The following is a 20,909-nucleotide window of genomic DNA, read 5'->3' as shown; positions in this document are numbered from 1 at the left end:
TTACTGTCAACGGGCTGGGGAACACTAATGATTAATGCATTTATTTGCATTTCACACATATATACATGAGTTGCTAGGTATTACTGATGGCAGTGATGTACTGCATTCCTAAAGGTAATAAAGGTAAGTAATGCTGGAGATGGTGGGGACTGGAGTGGGTGATTCTTAGGACCCTTACACTGCTGTTCAGTACTAGTCAATAAGTTAGGAGGCATAAACTAAACACAGCACCACAACATTACTTACAGTGTCTGTTACTCATTTTCTTCAGTGGCCCTTCACTTTGTATAACACAACGTAATACTAAAACATATTTGCTTACTATTAAAGGAGCAACATATTCCTTTATTTCCTGTATTTCTAATTCACAGCTTTGAGTATTATTGTCTCTTTACATTTAGCATGTTTTTGTACTGTACTCAGAAAAGCATGTTTATAAACCTGCATGGGGTGGGGGGCTACTGTGGATCTTCCTGCTGTGAGACACTCACAATGACTCCTGAGTAAAATGCAGCTCATAATTAATGTTAGGCTTTATAAATAAAACATGGTAATGCCTAATCAGGCAAAAAAGTATATGACACTTACTGCATCACTGTAATATGACACTTACTGCATCACTGTAGTACGTATATGACACTTACTGCATCACTGTAGTGAACCAATGCTGTTAAATCCTCTCTGGGAGATAAGATAGTAATTCTACAGTGTCTGAATATTGTTAACTTGGTGTACTACTGTTACAATACTGGGGCAATCCTAACTCCTGTCACAGTTGAAAAACACAGTCACTCATCCCCACACACAAAAACACAGTCACTCATCCCCCCACACAAATAAGAGTAATAGATCTTTTTTCAGACTAAAAAAGAGACTACTATCTATGAATGGTGAGCAATGCGAAGCAAAGCGACTGTTAGACTTACCACTTTAATTTGTAACTTACTTATGTTATTACAATATATATATATAGATGTTTTATGTCCCCCATTGTCTACTTTTTCATCAAGTAATTTTATTTATCACACTTGTGACATCCCCACCTCTGGGCCACGAATCAAGGAGCCTGGATCTTCCCACTGACACTGTAGAGGGACGTTCACTTGGAACAAAATGGATATACCCAGTGTTTCCAGATGCAGCTCTCTGCATCAAGCATAATTTCCCTTAAGAGCACACAGGGAACACACTCAGTTTGGGGTCTGGATTTCTCTCTCTATCTCTCTCACTTCAAGGTCCCAATGAAACTGCCCACTGGCACAGCTGTAGAGCTGTGTCCTCAGCCAAGTGTTTAAGCCAAGTCCTCTAGCACCCTTTCTGTGAAACCATTGCTTCATGTCCCTGCTCCAAGCAGCTGATGCACACACTCTTGCAGATTTGATTTGCTCACACACACACATGCACGCACGCACACACACACGCATGCACGCGCACACACACACACACACACACACACACACACACACACACACACACACACACAGAGGAAAGGCTGGCACAGATTTATTAGCTATGCCCCCCTCTGCCCAGACTATAAGGTAGTTAGACTGCCATCAGACAATCCAAGGCCAGCTACTCTAAGGCTCTTACAAGGGTACCCAATTATACTGAGTGAAATTAATATTAATACAAATGATAGTGTTTGACCTGACCAATGCAGTAAGGCTTTCAGAAGTGGCCACAGAGTCACCAAATAGATTTAAGTGCTCTCAAGGGTTAAGATATTCTCTAAAGGACCAGCCACAGTGAAAAGTTTAAATATATTTAATAGTAAATAATAAAAGAACATGAAAATATGGAACATCTGTTTACAATAAACACCAGAATTTCAATCACAAGAAATATTAAAATAACACAGATGAATAGATTCCCACATATACAGAAAAATAGTACTTAACTAATCTCACTATATTTTCCTGGCTGATCTAAAGAATTAGTACTCCTTGGTCACTTACTAGAGCAAGGCAAGAAGAAATAAGTGAGTGGCCTTCCATCTTTGTCAGGTTCCAAAAACAGACTGCTATGAGACTTCAGTCTCATCTAGTATTAAAACATAATTTTTTGCCCTGAATTACAGAATGACATCACATAAATCTGGTCATCTGACTTATGTTTCCCATACTACCCCCTTTCCTAGCCTCTGACCCAGAATCTCACACATATGAGCCAATAATACACACACATAGAGCTCTGCTAAGAGATCTGTTGCAGCTTCTAGAAGTCAAACAACAATAAAACACTTCTACTCTTACTACAGTGGCTAACAAACTATTCTCTGGCACAGATATTTTGTCTCTGGCTGCAATCAGAATGTACAGTTTTGTACCTACCATAAATGTAGATGTTCGAGTGTTCACACTACTGTAGTCATTACACTTGGGTTATCCTGCCATCAGGTGGTTCCCCAGATGGCCGGCCTTGGGCATAGGCGAACTAGGCGACTGCCTAGGGTGCCATACAGGCCAGCCTTGTAAAGGGCACATTATGCATTTATTTACTTATTTTTTTAAGTTTGCGCTCTTCTTGGCACTGAAACCAGAGGGTGGAGGGTGGGGGAGGTGAGGCTAGCACCCTCCCACTTACAGCTGTAGGTTAGCCAGGAGGCTAAAAAAAAAAAACGTTTTGTTTGCAGTACAAGAATCTTCTCCTTTAAAAGCAAAACTTGCGTGTGTCATGACACAAACGTCATACAAATGCATTCTGCAGTTCCGCGCGGAATTTAAGCCAGCAGTTCAAAAGAAGAGTTGTTGTCTGTGTCTCCAGGTGTGGCTGTTTGGGTTATAAAGAAGGTATGTGTATGTGTGTGTGCGTTTATGTGTAATTTAAACTGTTTATTTCTGTATGAGAAAGAATGTGTGTGGGTATGTACGTATGTGTATGGAATTTAAATTCGTTGTTCTGTTTGTATGAGATATAAAGTGTGTGTATGTTACTGTGTGTGTGTGTGTGTGTGTGTGTGTGTGTGTGTATGGAATTTAAACTAGCTGTTCGTCCCTTTGTTGCTGTGCAAGAGAGTAGGCATGTGTGTGTTGCTTTGTGAGAGAGTCGCTGTATGTGTGTGCTGCTGTGGCAGAACAGAGAAGGTAGGTGTGTGCATAATTTAAACTAGTAGTTTCTCTCATTTCTGTACGAGAGACTAAAGGGTGTGTGTTTTGTATGAGAGCAGAATTGGAGTGTGTAGAATTTAAAGTAGTCGTTAGTTACTGTATGAAAGAGAAGGTGTGTGTGTGTGTGTGTGTGTGTTTGTAGTGAACTGGCTTCTAATCCAGTCCAGGACTGGTTCTCTTTTTCATAGGTCATTTATAGCTCTAGCCCAAATTGTGGCTTACGCCACCCCTTGTATGAAAAAATACTGTGCCCATTAGTTTGTTGTGCCTCTGTCCAGCAGTGACACAGAGATGATTCCTGGGGTAAACCTACGATCTCCCATCCACAGGTCTAGATTTCTCTTGAACAGAGTCAGCGAGGTGCTCTGGCCTCACATGGACGATTTTTTTATTCCACAGCATAGGTCTCTCTGTGATAAATCTATCCCTCTCCAGCGTCCTATTTATATATCCGCTAAGGTTTTTAGTCGCTTGCTCTAGTGGTTTGAGGTGGAGCATGTCCATTAATTCGGGTTGGACATGGCCCTTGTATGTCACATGTCACCTCCTCTGAGCACGGTATGCTGACTGAATAGAGCTGGAGTTTGGGGTCTCCAATTGCTGCAGATGTCGGTCGGTGAGATACATCCGAAATGGGCATTGTACTCGATCATTGGTCTGATAAGTGAAGACAGGGGAACAAATGACTCCACTAGATCTGGATGTGAATCCTTCATGATCAGGTCTAGCTTGCCTGAATTTGTTCTGGCTCCTTGTGACCTTAAATTGGATAAATCGGATCTCAGATAATGAATGACTGTTGTTTTTCTATTGTTATCTGCTTAGCAGCCATTACACAAACCTGACTTCAGAAGTGACACAAAATATTCCGTAACCTTTTTTAAACACTTACTGCGTATTGCCTTCTACAATAGTAAGCATTTTGATTCAAATCCCCACGACGAAATGCTATATTTGCATACCACAATTCCTGCCACAAATAACTGTCTGACCCCTACAGGCTGTTTGTATGCAAATCACTGTCATTTAAAAGAAAAACTCCTCCAATGCAGTCCCTCCAAAATATCTATACTTGGTTTTATATCCTCTTGAGTATACAGCAACAAATTCCAGTTTCAACATATATTTAACAAGCTGCCATTTCCTGGTTTTCATTTCATCTGATACAAAAAAAACCATACTGTTTATGTAATATCTCTCTAGAAGTTATCTGCTCGATTATTTAAATCATATTAGGGGAGATACTTGGACCCATACTTAATTATAAGTTGGTGCTAAAGTTAAGAATTCTTAAGGTTTCAGTTTGGAAAAGACACAAGATTGTATCTCCATCCTGGAAAAGTAGAAAATCCATTTATTTAAAATTCTGTTTGGAAATGAGTGAGACTGCTTTTCCTGCTTCTGCAGCATTGGGGGCAAAGAGGGGGATCTATATGCCTAGATGTCAAGAGGTGTCCTTGATGGGGAATCTATATGGAGAGATGTCAAGAGGTGCCCTTGATGGGGGATCTATTTGTCTAGCTGTCAAGAGTGTCCTTGATGGGAACTGCAATAAGTACACTGACATTCACTGAACTAAACTATACTGTATTTCGTATGAAAATGAAGTCTTATAGCTCCCTATATTTAGCTTTAGTACACGACATCCATATACAATTGCACTACATTTTACTATAACAAGCATGCATATTACTAGAATGTGACCCATTTTTAATGTAAGCTTTGCAATGCTATGCACATATATTTTGTTTTTCAGATATAAAATTCTCCCTTGTCACCACGTAACCTGCTATCACATGCTATTATTATTTGTCATCTTTCAGGTAGCCAAGTTTGTAATTTTCCATCACAAAGAATTAATGGGACCTTTGAAACAACAGTGTGTTTTCCACGTGGAGAATAATGAACCATTATATCTGGTAGGCATGAGAAATCACTCATGAAAAGTGGTCAGATACTGGCAAATGAATGTCTTATTTTTATGAAGGAAGAGTCTTCCATAAATACATATTGTCCTTTAAGAGTTTACTGTTGTGCCAGGAAAGGGAGAAACTTGTCTGTTTCTTATAATTTGTAGTTTTCTGGCAAATCAGGGAGGACTGAAGTCACTAAATAGCACTGCAAGCAAAACTATCCCTATTTTTTTGGCCATTGTATCCACATTATTTTAGGCTCTGTCCAGATTTTCTGCACTAAGAGGTTGAAGAGGTATACATACATCTCAATTGTCCAGATTTTTGCCTTATATTTTTGGCCTATTCCTCATAAAAGTTATGGTTTGCTGGCAAATCACTGAGGATTGAAATAACTAAATGCCAAACATTTGAGTTTCAGCCCACATTTCCTTCAGAAAATGCATGCTAAGACAAATGCTGTTATTCTAGCAACTTTCTAAGTCTATAAGAACAATATTTATAATCTGTCCCTGTTTGGGTGGCCTTTGACCCCCCCCCCCCGATATTTTAGGCTTCGTTCAGATTTCTTGTGCCAAGAGGTTGAGAGGTATGGAGGTATGGTATGTAATGTCCTAGTTGCCGATTTATTTGTTGCATTTTAAGAGGGGATAGGGGTTTTGCATTCCTTAGTGTGCCATCCTTTGTTTAAGGTGCCTAGTTACTATGAACTTGTATGTTTCTACCATTTTTTCTTTAATGCAATGTAGGCAATTAATTCTTCAAGGGCAGCAAGCACTGAATTTGTAGATGGAACAGTGAAATATAAAGTTCTTTGTCAGTAATAGCATCTTCATTAGTTACAAATCTCATTAATGTAGAATTATTCAGATGATGTTTACTTCTACAGAGATTGTGCTTATTGACTGATACTGTTTGAGGGGCCTTTTATGGTTAAAATGTTCTGAAATGGGCAGGTTTGTCATTATTGGGTCATACAAACATGTTCAAAACTACACATTTAACACACTGTAAGAAGTGTAAATGTTTTCAGTGTGCAACTAACTGTTTTTTTTTTGTTTATCAAATGGCACACTGTGTTGTAAAATCTGAAAGCAGTGTTAATAGCATAATTGCCTTTGGTGCAGAAGCCTGTGGATTCCACTCCCACACCATGTAGATGGAGTGCTGACATGCAGTGGCCATATTATTGTTGATTATTTGATGCATTATAAGGGGGGATACGGGTTCTACACTCCTGAGTATGGCCTTTTGTATGAGATACCTAGTGATTGTGAACTTGTTAGTCATTTCCTATTACAATATTAACAACTTACCAAATTTTTATTGTAATATAGGTAATTAATTTTTCAAGGGCAGCAGGCACTGAATTTGTAGATAACATTGGTATGTAAAGTTGTTTGCCAGTAGCAACCTCTTCATTAGTTACAGATTTCTTTAATGTGTAATTTAGATGATTTTACTTCTGCAGAGATTGTGCGTGTGGGGTAATATTGGTGGATTGTAATGACAGAAGTCTTGAGTGGCCCTTTATGGTTGAAATTTTCTGAAATGGGTAGTGTTTGGTTCATAAATTTTGTCTCATTGCTTATTAAAAGAATGTTTAAAACTACAAATTTAAAACATATTCTAACAAGTGGTGCTGTATTATACAAGGAATATAATAGAAGGAATATAATTCAATACAATCAGGAAAGTGAATTAAAGAATAAATACATGTATGCATGTCCCTAAAAAAATGTGTGCAAGGAGTCTGTTTTGAAAGCAGCCCAAAGGTAAGCTTAATTCTCCATCAACCAGATGCATTTCTATGAATGTGGGTTTTCATGCTGTTTCAATGAATGCGAGTTTTGCCATTTCAATGAATGAGAGTTTCAAGGGCAGACGATTTTACTGCTCATGCTAAGTCTGTTTTCATTGTGAGACTGTATTGTTTGTTTAGGAAGTGGCTATCTGTGTTTGTGCTATTTTGTTTCAATATCTGTAATCATTGTAGAAGCAAATAATAGGACATATACATGGTAACTGGTGAGATAACCAAATAATGGAACACTGGAATGGCTGAGGAGGGGACTGCTGCTGGGGGTTGCTGCAGGAGGGGCTGATCTGGGGTGTTGGTCTAGTACCCTTCCTAGAACCCTGTATGACCATGATCTGGCTCTTGTATTTCAAGTAGAAAATACATATGCAAAGGTAGCTGCAGTATAACTACATTACAAGGTATCTTTTTCTTCCTATGGATTTAAATAATTGAAGGAAATGACTGGAGTGGCTTTATTGGGGAATGACTAAGTGGGTGTGGCTCAAATAGGGGTGTTTCATGAGTGTGGTGTGGGTGGAGCTTAAGGGGCACCTGAGCACTACTTCGCCTAGGGCGCCATTTTGGCTAAGGCCAGCCCTTCCCCAGTCGGCCTGAGTTCCAAAGTCTTGGTCCGGCGTCGGTTGCTGTCACCTCCTCCCTGACGTTAGTGTGACAGGGGTATATAAGATGCAGCCGACGCCATTTTCTTCAGTTTTTCTTGCCCCAGATGTCAGGTGCCCCCAAATAGGTAGGCAATTCAAATTGCTAGTAAAACATGAATAAGAAAAGCAAACAATAACTTTCAGGTACCAGCAAATACTCCCCATAGGTAGTAAAGGGTAGAAGACCTAGGTACGTATCAACAAAAAAGTGGGGTAGGAGGGAGGGTAACCTGGACTGCAGCAGTGTGAACACTCGAACATCTACATTTATGGTAGGTACAAAACTGTAACATGTTCATCGTTACACTGCTGCAGTCATTACACTTGGTAGAATCCCAAAGCTGATGTAGGGTGGCTGGTTCTATATTGCATTAGGGGTGGCTATAAGGCCCTACAGCACTGCAGAGGTGAAGCCAGCTCTGGATTTGGAGTATAGAGGCAGATGGTAATGCTTGGTGAAGGTATGCACAGAGCTCCATGTTGCTGCTTCCAAAATTTCCTTGGTAGGTACTCCTCTGAGGTAGGCCGTTGAAGTGGCTGTTGCCCTGGTGGAGTGTGATCTAATGCTGGTAGGCACAGGTTTTCCATGGTGCATGTAGCAGAAACGTATGCAATGTCCTATCCCTGTGCTCCTGCAGCATATGCTACCAATAATTGCTCAGATTTTCTGAAAGCTTTGGTTTTGTCCAAGTAGAAGCATAACTGCCTGTGAATGTCCAATGAATGCAGTAGTCTCTCCCCTTTATTCTGTGGTTTTGGATAAAAGGTTGGCAAGTGAATAGTTTGGTTTAGGGACACACATAAAACCACCTTAGGCATGAAAGTAGGGGTTAGTTCTTAAGGACACCCTGTCCTGGTGGAAAATGAGGAAAGGTTCCACTGCCATTAGTGCCTGTAACTCTGAAACTCTTCATGTTGATGTGAGTGCCAGGAGCAGAGCAGTTTTCCAAGAGGTATATTTTAATTCTGCTGTGCTAGCTGGCTCAAAAGGAGGTAAAGTTAATTTTTCCAAAACAAAGTTGAGGTCCCAAGTTGGAGCAGGTGCTCTACGGGGCAGTCTTATGTTTTTTGCCCCTCTGAGGTACTGTTTTAGCAAAGGATGAGAGAAAACTGGTGGATCCATATTATAATGAGCAGAGATGGCAGAGGTGTGGATCTTGATGAATGAGAAGGAGAGGCCTTTGTCCAGCATCTCAGTCAAATATTGTAGTATCTGAGGAATGTTTTGCACAAGAGGGTCAAGGCTGTGAGCCTGGTTCCAGGCACAGAATCTCTTCCATTTATCCGAATAAGCTTTCCTGGTACTAGGCCTTCTGGCCTCCAGGATGACATCCATAACAGCTTTGGAGAGAGGCATTGCTTGCTTGGCTAAGGTATCTTCCATGCTGCAAGGTTTAAGGTCCTTAGCTGACTGTGGAGTATCTGATTGTTGTGCTGAGAGAGTAGATGTGGTATTTGAGGTGAAATCCAGGGTGGCCCTTGTGCTAAGACTGGGTACCAGTGCTGGTGTGGCCAGTCTGGTGCAATCAGGATAATTTTTGGCTCCTCTTGCCTGGCTTTTATGAGTACCTTTGGAAGAAGAGGCAGTGGTGGGAAAGCGTATACTGTTAGGTTTTTCCAGCTGAATGAGAGGGCATCCACTTTCCATGCTTGTGGATGGTAACTCCTTGTGCAGAATTTCTGTAGCTGGCAATTCTTTGGGGATGAAAACAGATCTATGTCTGGGCTCCACCATTTCTGTGTTATCATTCAGAATATTTGTGGATTCAATTCCCATTCATGGGGATCCATGATATTTCTGCTTAAGTCATCTGCCAGTGTGTTTTTCTTTCCTGGCAAGAATTGTGCTTGTAGATGAACTTGATAGTTTATAGCTGTGTTCCACAAGGTCATTGCTTGCCTGCAGACGGGGGTATGAATTGGTGCCCCCTTGATTGTTTATGTACCACATGACTGTGGTGTTGTCTGTCTTTAGTAGCAGTTGTCCTGGATGCAGCAGGTCCTTGAAAGCTACAAGGGCATTTTGTACAGCTAGCATCTTTTTTTGGTTGATGTGAAGATGCCTTTGTTCTATAGGCCACTTGCCCTGAATGCATTTTCCTGCCATGTGTGCTCCCCAGGCGTAATCCGATGCATCTGTTGTCAGTTTGCCTGGCTGTGGGTTGGGTAAAAGGCTGTCCCTTGTGGAGATGACAAGCTTGGGCCCACCATCGAAACTCCTTCTGAAGGCAAGGTATTAGTGGTATAACAGTTTCCAAACTTTGACAGTGTTGAGACCATACACTCTATAGGTACCATTGTAGTTTCCTCATATGCAGTCTGGCATATGAAATTAGTAGTATGCAAGATGCCATGTAGTCCAAGGCCTGCAGAATTTTTCTTGCAGGGAGTCAGGTCTTTGTTGCCATCAATTGAAAATATTGAGTCAATTGTCCTTGCTTGTCTGGTGTGAGATAAGCCATCTGGGCCGTTGTGTTCAAGCTGGCACCCAGGAATATTATCTCTTGTGAGGGCACTAGTTTTGATTTCTTTTCGTTTACTGTGTACCCAGACAACTTAATAACTTTTTTACAAATGCCAGATGCTTTAGGAGAATGTCTTTGCTCTCTGCTTGAATTAGGCAGTTGTCCAGGTATGGGTAAATTTGAATTCCTCTCTGTCTGCAAAATGCAATTACTGGTGCCAGGCACTTTGTGAAGACCCTGAGCGCAGTAGATAAGCCAAAGGGCAGTGCAGAGAACTGGCAATGCATTGGACCAGCTATGAATCTGAGGAATCTTCTGCAGTTTTGTCTGATAGGGACATGCAGGTATGCCTCCTTGAGGTCCAAGGTCACGAGCCAAGCTTGCTTGCCCAGCATGGGAAGAAGCTGCTGCAATGTCAACATTTTGAATTTCGGAACATCCAAGCAAGTGTTTAGAGATAAAAGATCCAGAATAGGCCACCAGGCTTTGTCTTTTCTGGGTACCAGAAAGAGTCTTGAGTAAAATCCTTGTCCTTGTTCCTGTGGAGGTACCTTTTGAATAGCTCCCATGGTCATGAGTGCTGTAATTTGTATTTGAGCCTCTGCCCATTGATTTGGTGGTAGATTTGGCATTCCTTTTAATCTTGGCAGAGTGTGAAAGTGGAACCTGTAACCCTGTGAAATGATATTGAGAACCCATTTGTCTTTGGTGATCATATGCCAATTGTGATAGAAAAGAGACAGTTTTCCTCCAAATGGGGCTGCCAAGAGAGAAATGTTTGGCAGCTGTAGTGGGAAGTCATTGGGACTGTTTTTTGTAAGGTTGTTGTCTGTCTTCTCCTTCTTTCTGGCCTTGTGCACCCCATTGTCGAGGCCTGTAAGGACCTTGTGGCTGTCCTCTACCTCTTGGACGTCTGTGTTTGCCCCTTGGAGGTCTGTCTGTAACAGGAAAGGACCAATTCTTTGTTGGCCAGTTTCTGCTAAATCGAGGAGGCTGTACCTGTAAGAAATCCTTCACTGTTTGCATAGATTTAGCTTTATCCTCCATTTTCTTTAGTACCTCTTCTGCCTTTACTCCAAATAAGACATCATGCTGCAAAGGTGCATCCAGTAGTTTTGCTTTAACATGATCTGGTAATGTATATTCCTTTAACCATGCATGTCTTCTAATGACAGAGCCTGTAACTGCTGCTCTACAGGAGGCCTCTAAAGAATCAAAACCACATTGCAAAGTATGTTTTCCCACTTGTTCAGCAGCATGCAATAAATCCTGCATTTCCTTAAGATTGGGAGGATCTGTATCTGAAAGCATTTTTTGTTTCAACTGAGACACCAGAAATTGCTGATATTTTAACATGTGAAATTGGCAATTTAAAGCTCTCATTGATAAAGTTGCAGATGTATGTACTTTCTTTCCCCATCTGTCTAATGCTCTGGAGTTTGTCAGAGGGAACTGGATTCTTTGCTGATGAGGCCTTAACCCCTTTGGGTCCCTGAGAAATAGTTTCTGGGTCTGCCACTGGGCTTTTATACAGAAATTTGTGCGAGTCAGGGACTCTGTAATACCAGTCTGGTTTAACTGGAGCTGGATTAAAGGAATCAGGATTTAAGCTGGATTCAGTATACACATCATCCACAATATCTAACACTGGCGGAATAGCAAGGGGTCTGTGTTGAGGCAGAAGTAGGAATTCTCTGAGCCTTTTCTTGAATTCTGAATAATCCTGGCCTTCCCAATGGAAATGCTCCCTCATGGTGTGTAAAGTTTCCCCAAAAGAGTAATCCTCTGGTGGAGAGGCTGATGGAATGGATTCCTCAGCATCAGAATCCTCATAAGGGGGTAAAGAATAACCTATGTCAGAGGAAGAATCTGAGGAAGTGGACACCTGGTCGGAGGAGTCATACTCCACATCCTGTCTGGGCCTTTTATCAGGAGGGGGATGGGACCCCCTGATCAGAGTGATCAGATCTTTGGCCATTTTGAGCATTTGTTTCTCAGGCATGGAGGCCTGTCCTGGAGACTGTGATTTATTTGTTTTAAGAGGTGGTTTAGGCTTAGAAGAGGGTTTAATGGAAAGCTGACTGGGTCTGAAGACACCCTCTGAAGCTGCGGGTGGCTCATGTACTCCGGATCCATCTGCAGGGTCGGTATCAGTAGTCTGTAAAACTTGGGAGTCCCATGGCCCAGCCATCTCCACTATGGAGTCGGTGGCTGCCTGTGGTTCTGCAGAAGCGGTCGTCAGGGGCTGCGAAGGTGCCTCGGTGAAAACCGGAGAACCGGCGACTGGCCTAGAAGAGGCTTCGTCGTCAGTTGTGGGCCTCGGATGCCTGTCTTTATGTTTTACTTTTTATGAAAAGCGGTCGTCGGAAGTTCCAACGGCATTGTGTAGTTAAATTTTCTGCCAAAGTAATGTCAGGCAAAATCAAACCGACGTTTAATAGTGCGCTTGTTAAACCTAGCACAACACCAACAACCAGTGACGTCGTGGTCTGGGGCTAGGCATGGGATACAATAAGAATGGAAATCCTTATGAGGTATTTGCTTCCCACAAGAAATACAGTTATTAGCTTTTACTGACATCGGTCTGAGGCAAGAAAAAAAGTTTCCCCAATGGGGTACTTAGCTTTGTAGAAGACTTTGGAAATGAAATTCTCAGGAGTCGGCTGACCGGCACTTGCGAAAGTACAGTTTTGTACCAACCATAAATGTAGATGTCTGATAGGTATGCATCTGCAGTCATAACATATGGGTTGTCCTGCCTCAGGCAGCCCTTCGGTCGGCCGGATTCCAAAGTCTGGGTCTGGCCTCGGCTGATGTCGCACTTTCCCGACGTCAGGGCGTCTGGGGTATAAAAGCATCAGCCGACGCCATTTTCCTCAGTTTTTTTTGCCCCAGATGCCAGGTGCCCTCTAGGAAGACTAAATTTGGATAAACGCAGAAAAGTTCCAAACATTTGCAAAATTATATAAATGTATAAACAAACAAATACACCATAATAGATTCCCCCAGCTAGCTAAAAGAGGGGTAAGTACCCTAGGAATACCACAGAGGGGTAGGAGGGAGGGTAAACCTGACTGCAGATGCATACCTATCGGACATCTACATTTATGGTAGGTACAAAACTGTACTATGTCCTTCAAGGATGCATCTGCAGTCATAACATATGGGTAGAATACCATAGCCAATCTGGGGGAGGAGGTACTAAGAAAAGGATGGTGTAGTTAAGATCCCTGCAGGACTGCAGTTGCAAAACCTGCTCTGGATCTGGAGTATAAAGGTAGATTGTAATGCTTGGCAAATGTATGCACGGAGCTCCAAGTAGCAGCTTCTAAAATGTCCTTGGTAGCCACCCCTCGAAGGAAGGCTGTAGTGGTGGCCGTGGCCCTTGTGGAATGAGGCCTGATGTTTTCAGGAACTGTCTTTCCATGAAAGGAGTAGCAAAATCGAATGCAATTTCCTATCCATTTTGAAATTGTCTGTTTGGAAATTGCTTTTCCTTGCACCCCAGTAGCATATGCTACAAAAAGTTGGTCAGTTTTTCTGCTAGTTTTTGTTCTGTCCAAGTAGTAGCGTAGTTGTCTGTGTATATCCAGGGTGTGCAAAAGTTTTTCCCCTCTATTCTGTGGATTAGGGAAGAACGTAGGCAAGTGAATAGCTTGGTTCAAGGATACCCTAGATACCACCTTTGGCATAAAAGTAGGATTGGTTCTTAGTGAAACTCTGTCCTGATGGAAAATAAGAAATGGCTGCACTGCCATTAATGCTTGTAACTCAGATACTCTTCTTGCTGAAGTGATTGCCAGAAGGAATGCAGTTTTCCAAGACAGAAATTGTAGATCCGCCGATGCTGCTGGTTCAAAAGGAGGAAGTGTCAGTTTCTCCAGCACAAAGTTAAGATCCCAAGCAGGTAGAGGGGGTCTTCTTGGAGGTTTAATATTTTTGATCCCTCTCAGAAATTGTCTGAGGAGAGGATGCGAGAAGATAGGTGGATCCACATTGTATTCTGCTGAAATTGCTGAAGCATGAATCTTAATGGAAGAATAGGACAGGCCATTGTGGAACAATTCTGCTAAGTATTCTAGGATATGTGTTATGTTTGCCACTGTGACATCTGAGCCTTTTGATGTGCTCCAAATGAGAAATCTCTTCCATTTAGCTGAGTATGTCTTCCTTGTGGAAGGCCTGCGAGCCTCCAAGATAATGTCCTTCACCCTCTGAGATAAAACAGTTTGATTGGGATTTAAGGAATTTTCCAGGCAGTTAGCTGCAATGTTTTCAAGTTGGGATGCATGGTCTTGAAATTGTTCTGCATCAGAAGAAGAGGCCATAGGGGGAGAGGCCATGATTTTGCCTGAGACATGCTTCTCAATAATGGATACCAGTGTTGCCTTGGCCAGTCTGGAGCTATTAGTATCACTCTTGGCTGTTCCTCCCTGATCTTCAGTAGAACCTTGTACATCAATGGGAGAGGTGGGAAGGCATATACTTTTAGGGCTTTCCAGCTGAAAGAGAGAGTCCACCCTCCAAGCTTGTGGGTGGTATGTCCTTGAGCAGAATGTCTTCAGTTGATGGTTGAGTGGGGAGGCAAACAGATCTATCTCCGGCATTCCCCATGTCTTTGCTATGAGTTGGAAGATGTCTGGGTGCAGCATCCATTCGTGTGCATCCATGGTAGTTCTGCTTAAGCTGTCTGCCAGTGTATTCTCTTTCCTGGCACGAATTGGGACTGTAGTTGGATATTGAGATTCAGGCATAGTTCCCATAGATTCATAGCCATCCGCATAGAGGGTAAGAGTGTGTGCCTCCCTGCTTGTTTATGTACCACATGACCGTGGTGTTGTCTGTCCTTATTAGCAGGTGGCCTTGTTGGAGGAAGGGTTTGAAGGCCTCGATTGCATGCATCACTGCCAGCATTTCCTTTTGGTTTATGTGCATGCTTAGCTGTCCTTGAGGCCATAGGGCTTGGATACACTTGCCCTCCATGTGTGCTCCCCATCCTCGGTCTGAGGCGTCCGTGGTGATGGTCTGCCTTGTTTTTGGTTTGTTGAAAGGCAGCCCTCTGTTGGACTGGCAGGCCTGAGCCCACCACAGAAATTCCTTTTGAAGGCATGGAATGATTGGTATCAAGGTTTCTAAACTGTGACTGTGCTGAGACCATACACTCCTTAGGTACCATTGTAATTTCCTCATATGCAGCCTGGCATGCGGTATCAGACTTATGCAGTATGCCATGTAACCCAGGGCCTGCAGGATTTTCCTTGCAGTAAGCTGAGTTTGTCTTGTCAGAATCATGAAGTAATCTGGAAGTTGTTTTTGTTTTTCTTCTGTGAGAAAGGCCATTTGGGTGGTTGTGTCCAGATCTGCACCCAAAAAGGTTATCCTTTGGGATGGTACTAGTCTTGACTTTTGGATGTTGACTGTGTATCCCAAGGCCTGTAGCAGGTGTATGGCATAGGCCAAGTCCTTTATCAAACTTCCCTTGTTGTCCGCTTGTATTAGGCAGTCGTCCAGGTATGGGTAAATTTGAATTCCCTGAAGTCTGCAATGTGAAATTACTGATGCCAGGCATTTTGTGAATACTCTGGGTGCAGTAGATAAGCCAAAGGGTAATGCTGAGAATTGATAATGCTCAGATCCTGCAAGAAATCTGAGGTGTCTTCTGCAACTTGGTCGAATAGGGACGTGCAGGTATGCCTCCTTGAGATCTAGAGTCACCAGCCAAGACTCCTTGCCCAACATGGGAAGAAGTTGTTGTAGGGTCAGCATCTTGAATTTTGGCACAATGAGATAAGTGTTCAGTGTGGACAGGTCGAGAATAGGCCTCCATTGATTTTCTTTTCTTGGTACAAGGAATAGTCTGGAGTAAAATCCTTGGCCTTGTTCTGAACATGATACCTTTTCTATAGCTTTCATCTGAAGCAAATTGTTGATCTGTCTTAAAGCCTCTGCCCTCTGATTTGGTGGAAGGTTTGGCATTCCGTTTCTTTTTGGCAAAGTGTGGAAGTGGAACCTGTATCCTTTGTCTATTATTTGCAGTGTCCGTGTATCCTTTGAAATATAATGCCAGTTTTTTGAGAATAAAGCCAGCTTTCCACCCAAGGGTGCTTCCAGTTGATCCCTGGTAGGCGGGATCAGAGTTAAGTCATTGAGCCTGTCCTGGTGTAGTAGTTGCTGTCTACTCCTTCTCTGGTTGGCAGGCTGCCACTGACGGCCTCTGTAGGAGCCCTTTGATTGATCTCTGCCTCTAGGGCGCCTGTTCCTGCCTCTCTGGGCTCTGTCCGAGTCTGGAAAGGACCAATTCTTAGAAGGCCAGTTTCTGCTGAATCGGGTGGTTGTACTTGCAGGAAATCTTTAACTGTTTGCACAGATTTTGCTTTTTCTTCAACCTTTTTTAAGATCTCCTGAGCAGAGGAGCCAAATAAATTTTGTTTCTCCATTGGAGCATCCAGGAGTTTAGCTTTAACATGGTCTGGCAAAGATTGTTCCTTCAGCCAGGCATGCCTACGAATAACTGCCCCAGTCATAGCTGATCTAAATGAAGCCTCCAGTGCATCATAGCCACATTTTAAGAAATGATTACTAACCTGTTGTGAATTGTGCACCAAATCCTGAAGGGATTTATGGTCTAGGGGTTCAGGAGAAAGTTTCTTATTCAGTTCATCTAACAAATACTCTTGGTCCTGTATCATATGAAATTGACAATTTAATGCCCTGACAGAAAGAGTTGCAGAAGTATATACCTTCTTTCCCCATCTCTCTAATGCTCTAGACTCTCTTTCAGAGGGTAGAGGATTTTTGCAGTGGCAGACCAACCCTTTAGGCCCTGAGAAATAGTTTCTGGGTCTGCAGAATGGGCTTTATACAGATGGAAATGAGAATCCGGGACCCTGTAGTATCTGTCAGGTTTGGCAGGGGCCGGAGAAAGAGTATCAGGGGCTGTACTGACATCACTGTACACATCATCAATTACATTAAGAACAGGAGGTATAGCTAAGGGCCTATGTTGAGGCAAATGCAAAAAGGTCCTTAATCTTTTTCTAGAATCTGAGAAATCCTGACCTTGCCATTGGAAATGCTCTCTCATGGAGTGTAGAATCTCACCAAAGGAAAACTCTTCAGGAGGGGAGGCCAAGGGATAGATTTCCTCAGCATCTGAATCCTCATAAGGCGAGTAAGCCTCCCCCTGGTGGTCAGACAACTCAGACCCATCCGTGGAATCAGTCCTGGGGCCTCGGAGGAGTCAGTCCGTCTGGGCCTTTGTCAGGAGGGTGAGAACCCCTAATCTGAGTGAGGTTAATTGAAATAAGGTCCTCTGCAAGGCTGAGGATCTGTGAACTAGAAGAAGGCCTCTGGGAGGTAGTTTTGGTAGGCAAAGCTTTAGATAGTTTGGCAGCTTTAGCCCTAGAAAAGGCCTTAATGGACATGGAAGCAGGGGCCTAGCTGCCCCATGTAGTAGGAAATGTGTCCAAGGTATGGTGTCGGACATTCTGAACACTGTTTGTTTCGAAGGAGTCCGAGGCCCAGCGGGGCTCCCAGGCCTCGGTGGTGGATGTATATGGTTCGGAAGAAGGAATCTCCAGGGGACTCGGTTTCGCCGAAACAGAGAACCGGCGACTAGGCCTAGCCGTGGTTTCAGCCGAAACCGCGGGCCTCAGTGTCGGTCCTTTTCCTTCGCTTTTTTCACCATATGCGAAGTCGGAGTCTCCGACGGCATTTTATAAGCAAAAGAGGCTCCAAAAAATTCCTCTGCAAACTCCGACCGATGTCTAAGAGTTCGTCGGTTGAAGGAAGCACAGGCTAAACAAGCTGATACGTCGTGGTCTGGGCCTAAGCAAGGAAGGCAGTAGGAATGGAAATCCTTATGAGGTATTTGTTTCCCACAAGTTAAACAATTATTTACTTTGTCTGATATCGGCTGAGGCAAGAAAGAGTCCCCAACTGGGTACTTAGCTTTTTTCGAAGTCTTCGGTAGCTGAATTCACTGGATCTGACCGACCGGCACTTGCGAACAGCTTTTGCTTCGGGCACCGCGCGTCAAGAAAGACTGAAGAAAATGGGGTCGGCTGCATCTTATATACCCCTGTCGCACTGACGTCAGGGAGGAGGCGACAGCAACTGACGCCGGACCAAGACTTTGGAACTCAGGCCGACTGGGGAACCACCTGACGGCAGGATAACCCAAGTGTAATGACTGCAGCAGTGTAACACAATGAACATCTGTAAGATATAATCTTTATGGCCTAAATTAAGTAATTTAATTTTATGCTATTTTTTAAAGTTAGCTGGAGCTGAGCTTAAACTCTTCTCTTCCAGTATCCTCTGTTACAATGTTAATTTCAATAGTTATAATACAGTCTGACATACAAGTGTATTTCTTTTCTGTCCAGCATAACACACTGTCGATACATTTTAAATCCAAGCAACTTTACAAATACATTTTCAATATAAGCACCTGTACAAATCAGTTTGATATACAAATGACATGTAATTCTTTACAAAACTCCATCTAGCCATATATTATGCATCCACTGCTCTACTTCTCCTGGCATCACCACAACACCTTCTGTTTCTCTGTAAACTGTGAAAATGTGGTTGAATTAGTATAATCTTTTAGTACATGTAAGTAGCAATTGCAAGCATCCTACAGTGATACATATACTTGTGTCCATCCAGTAACGTTACCCACATGTGCTTGCATCCTGCAACATTACATACACGTGCTTGCATCCTGCAACATTATATACACGTGCTTGCATCCTGCAACATTACATACACATGCATGCATCCTGTAACATTGCATAGATGTGCATGGAAGTACTTTGTATGTAGGACAATAATGTAAGAACACAAACTTTAATGGACTGACTGAAAGCTGCTTTGTGTTTTAAAACTTGGTGGCAAATACCATTACTATGAGCCTTTGAGCCTTACCGATCATGCTCCTTGATGCATTAAGGTACTTACACGTCTTGTAACTGTTGGATCACGCTGAGTCTTGCCCATCAGGTGTCCCAGAAGAGTATTGGTCCTTAGGAAACATAAGCGGATGTTGGTAGCTTTAGTGAATTCTTGAAGGTCACGATTGTAACTGAAGTTCATTGCACCAGGTCGACCATTGACTAGTGAGACAACCAGCTAGGGATAGATGACAAAAGAAAAAAAGATAAGAAACCAATGATAGACTGCAAAGTTTTCTAACTATCGTTTCATTTATTCTAAGCTTCCTTCTTACAGCTTTTAACAGTGCTTCACATCTCCTTACATTTTATTTGTAGTTCTAAAATGGGCTTCATACCTCTCTGTAGACATTTTTGACAGCTATTTGTTATTTTTATGGTCTCTTGCAACATCTCTAACATGTCTCCTGCCTCTTTGTGGATTCACTGCTACCACTCCTTCTGCATTCAGAAGTGTGGGTGTACCTCACTGCTGGAGGAGAAGATCTATGACTCTAATGACACTTTAATATCTTTCTAATTAAGAATGTCAGTTCGCAGCAGGTAGGTAGCGCATCAGTATAGCTGACACTACTACTACATCTCAGCCCTGGGGGCTCCAATTTGGTTCTTACCCGTGGGCCTCCTATAAGGAGTCTATATGTTCTCTCTGAATCTGAATTGTTTTTTATATGTTCATAGGCTGGTACTAGGCTATCGGCCCTAGTGTCTATACAAGCCTAGCCATAACAATTCCCTGGCTATTTCTTCCCACAATATTTACTTTTTTTGCTGGGGGCTGTAGTTTCTTCCAACTTTCCAAAGAGGTGCCACAGGTCAAATGGCAATCATCCAAACTGCCTGCTGGTGTGCAAGAGATGTGTAAGTGAGCGGGTGACGCCTCTGTGTCTCATGATGCCGTTAGTTTCTTCTCACCTGGTGTCCACAGAGAGCTGCCATTGGCTCCAGCTGTCCAGCAACTTTTGACTGGATAAAAGGTTAACAGAAAGATGCATTAAATAGAGCTGAACCCTTCCATGACCCCTCAATGACATTAATTTCACAGCAGATATACCATGAGATGACTTGGATTTCTTTGCACTACTTTACCAGGCAAAATGAAGGCTATGCTATTTGTATTTTTCTTAATAATGCACCCTTTATGCTTTAATGACCAAAGTCCCTGTTTCTGAAACATAATCACTGAAGTACTAATCCCAACATGAGTGGAGCAGCGTCAAGCTCTGGTCCAAAATGTGAATGAGATTCCAGGGGGAAGACACTACATCAAGATACAAGGGGGAGGGGTGTACAGTGAGCTCACAGAGAAAGTTTTATACCCACCAAGGAAACATTAATCCAGAACTTGGTCTTAAGAGTTATCCCCTTTGGGAAAAAACATGTACCCATGAATTACCACATAGGTGGCAGTACACTAAACACCGAAAGTGTGATAAGAGACTTAGGGACACAGGTGGACATTGGTCTCACCTTCAATAACCACATCACCACAACAGTCAGGAAATCCTTCTATGTGGCACACCTCATCACTAAGGGCATTTTATCCAGAAAAAAGGAGGTCATTGTCCCAGTGTACTCATCCCTCATTAGACCCATTATAGAATACAACGCCCCATTTGGTATGTACCTCTCAAGACATCTGCAACAACTGGAAAGGTCGCAGAACCTCACTAAAAGAACCACAGGACTAAAGCTGATGCCCTATTCTGACTGTCTTAAAAAACTCCAGCTATACTCTGTCGCATATTGTCTACTCCGAGGTGATCTCTGCTTAACATACAAGGTCATGTCAAACCCAGAGATGATGGACATGCTACACTTAAAGAAACCCCAATCCCTCAGAGCCACACACTCCAGGGATCTAAACTTTTGTCATCACAATGAACAAAACATGCTGGAGCGATAGGTTCCTGACCTAGAGACTCCCCAGACTCTGGAATAGACTGCCCATACATGTCAAGCAGAGCGCCTCTTTGGCCCTCTTCAAAAGGAACCTTGATGATT

General features: G+C 42.7%; 1 protein-coding gene across 1 annotated transcript in view; it reads right to left on the bottom strand.

Annotated features, from left to right (window-relative positions):
• LAMA5 (laminin subunit alpha 5) overlaps positions 1-20,909 on the bottom strand; it is a 1,615,491-nt gene that overhangs the window by 1,219,220 nt on the left and 375,362 nt on the right. The window contains exon 5 of the mRNA XM_044090412.1: positions 18,913-19,083. Coding sequence (XP_043946347.1) covers positions 18,913-19,083 — 171 coding nt within the window. The remainder of the gene's footprint in view (positions 1-18,912; positions 19,084-20,909) is intronic.

The sequence above is a fragment of the Protopterus annectens genome, chromosome 12.part0 (genome assembly GCF_019279795.1).
Source record: "Protopterus annectens isolate FY-2018-M chromosome 12.part0, PAN1.0, whole genome shotgun sequence".
In the NCBI taxonomy this organism is placed as follows: domain Eukaryota; kingdom Metazoa; phylum Chordata; order Ceratodontiformes; family Protopteridae; genus Protopterus; species Protopterus annectens.
This window is presented reverse-complemented; position numbering and strand designations above follow the sequence as displayed.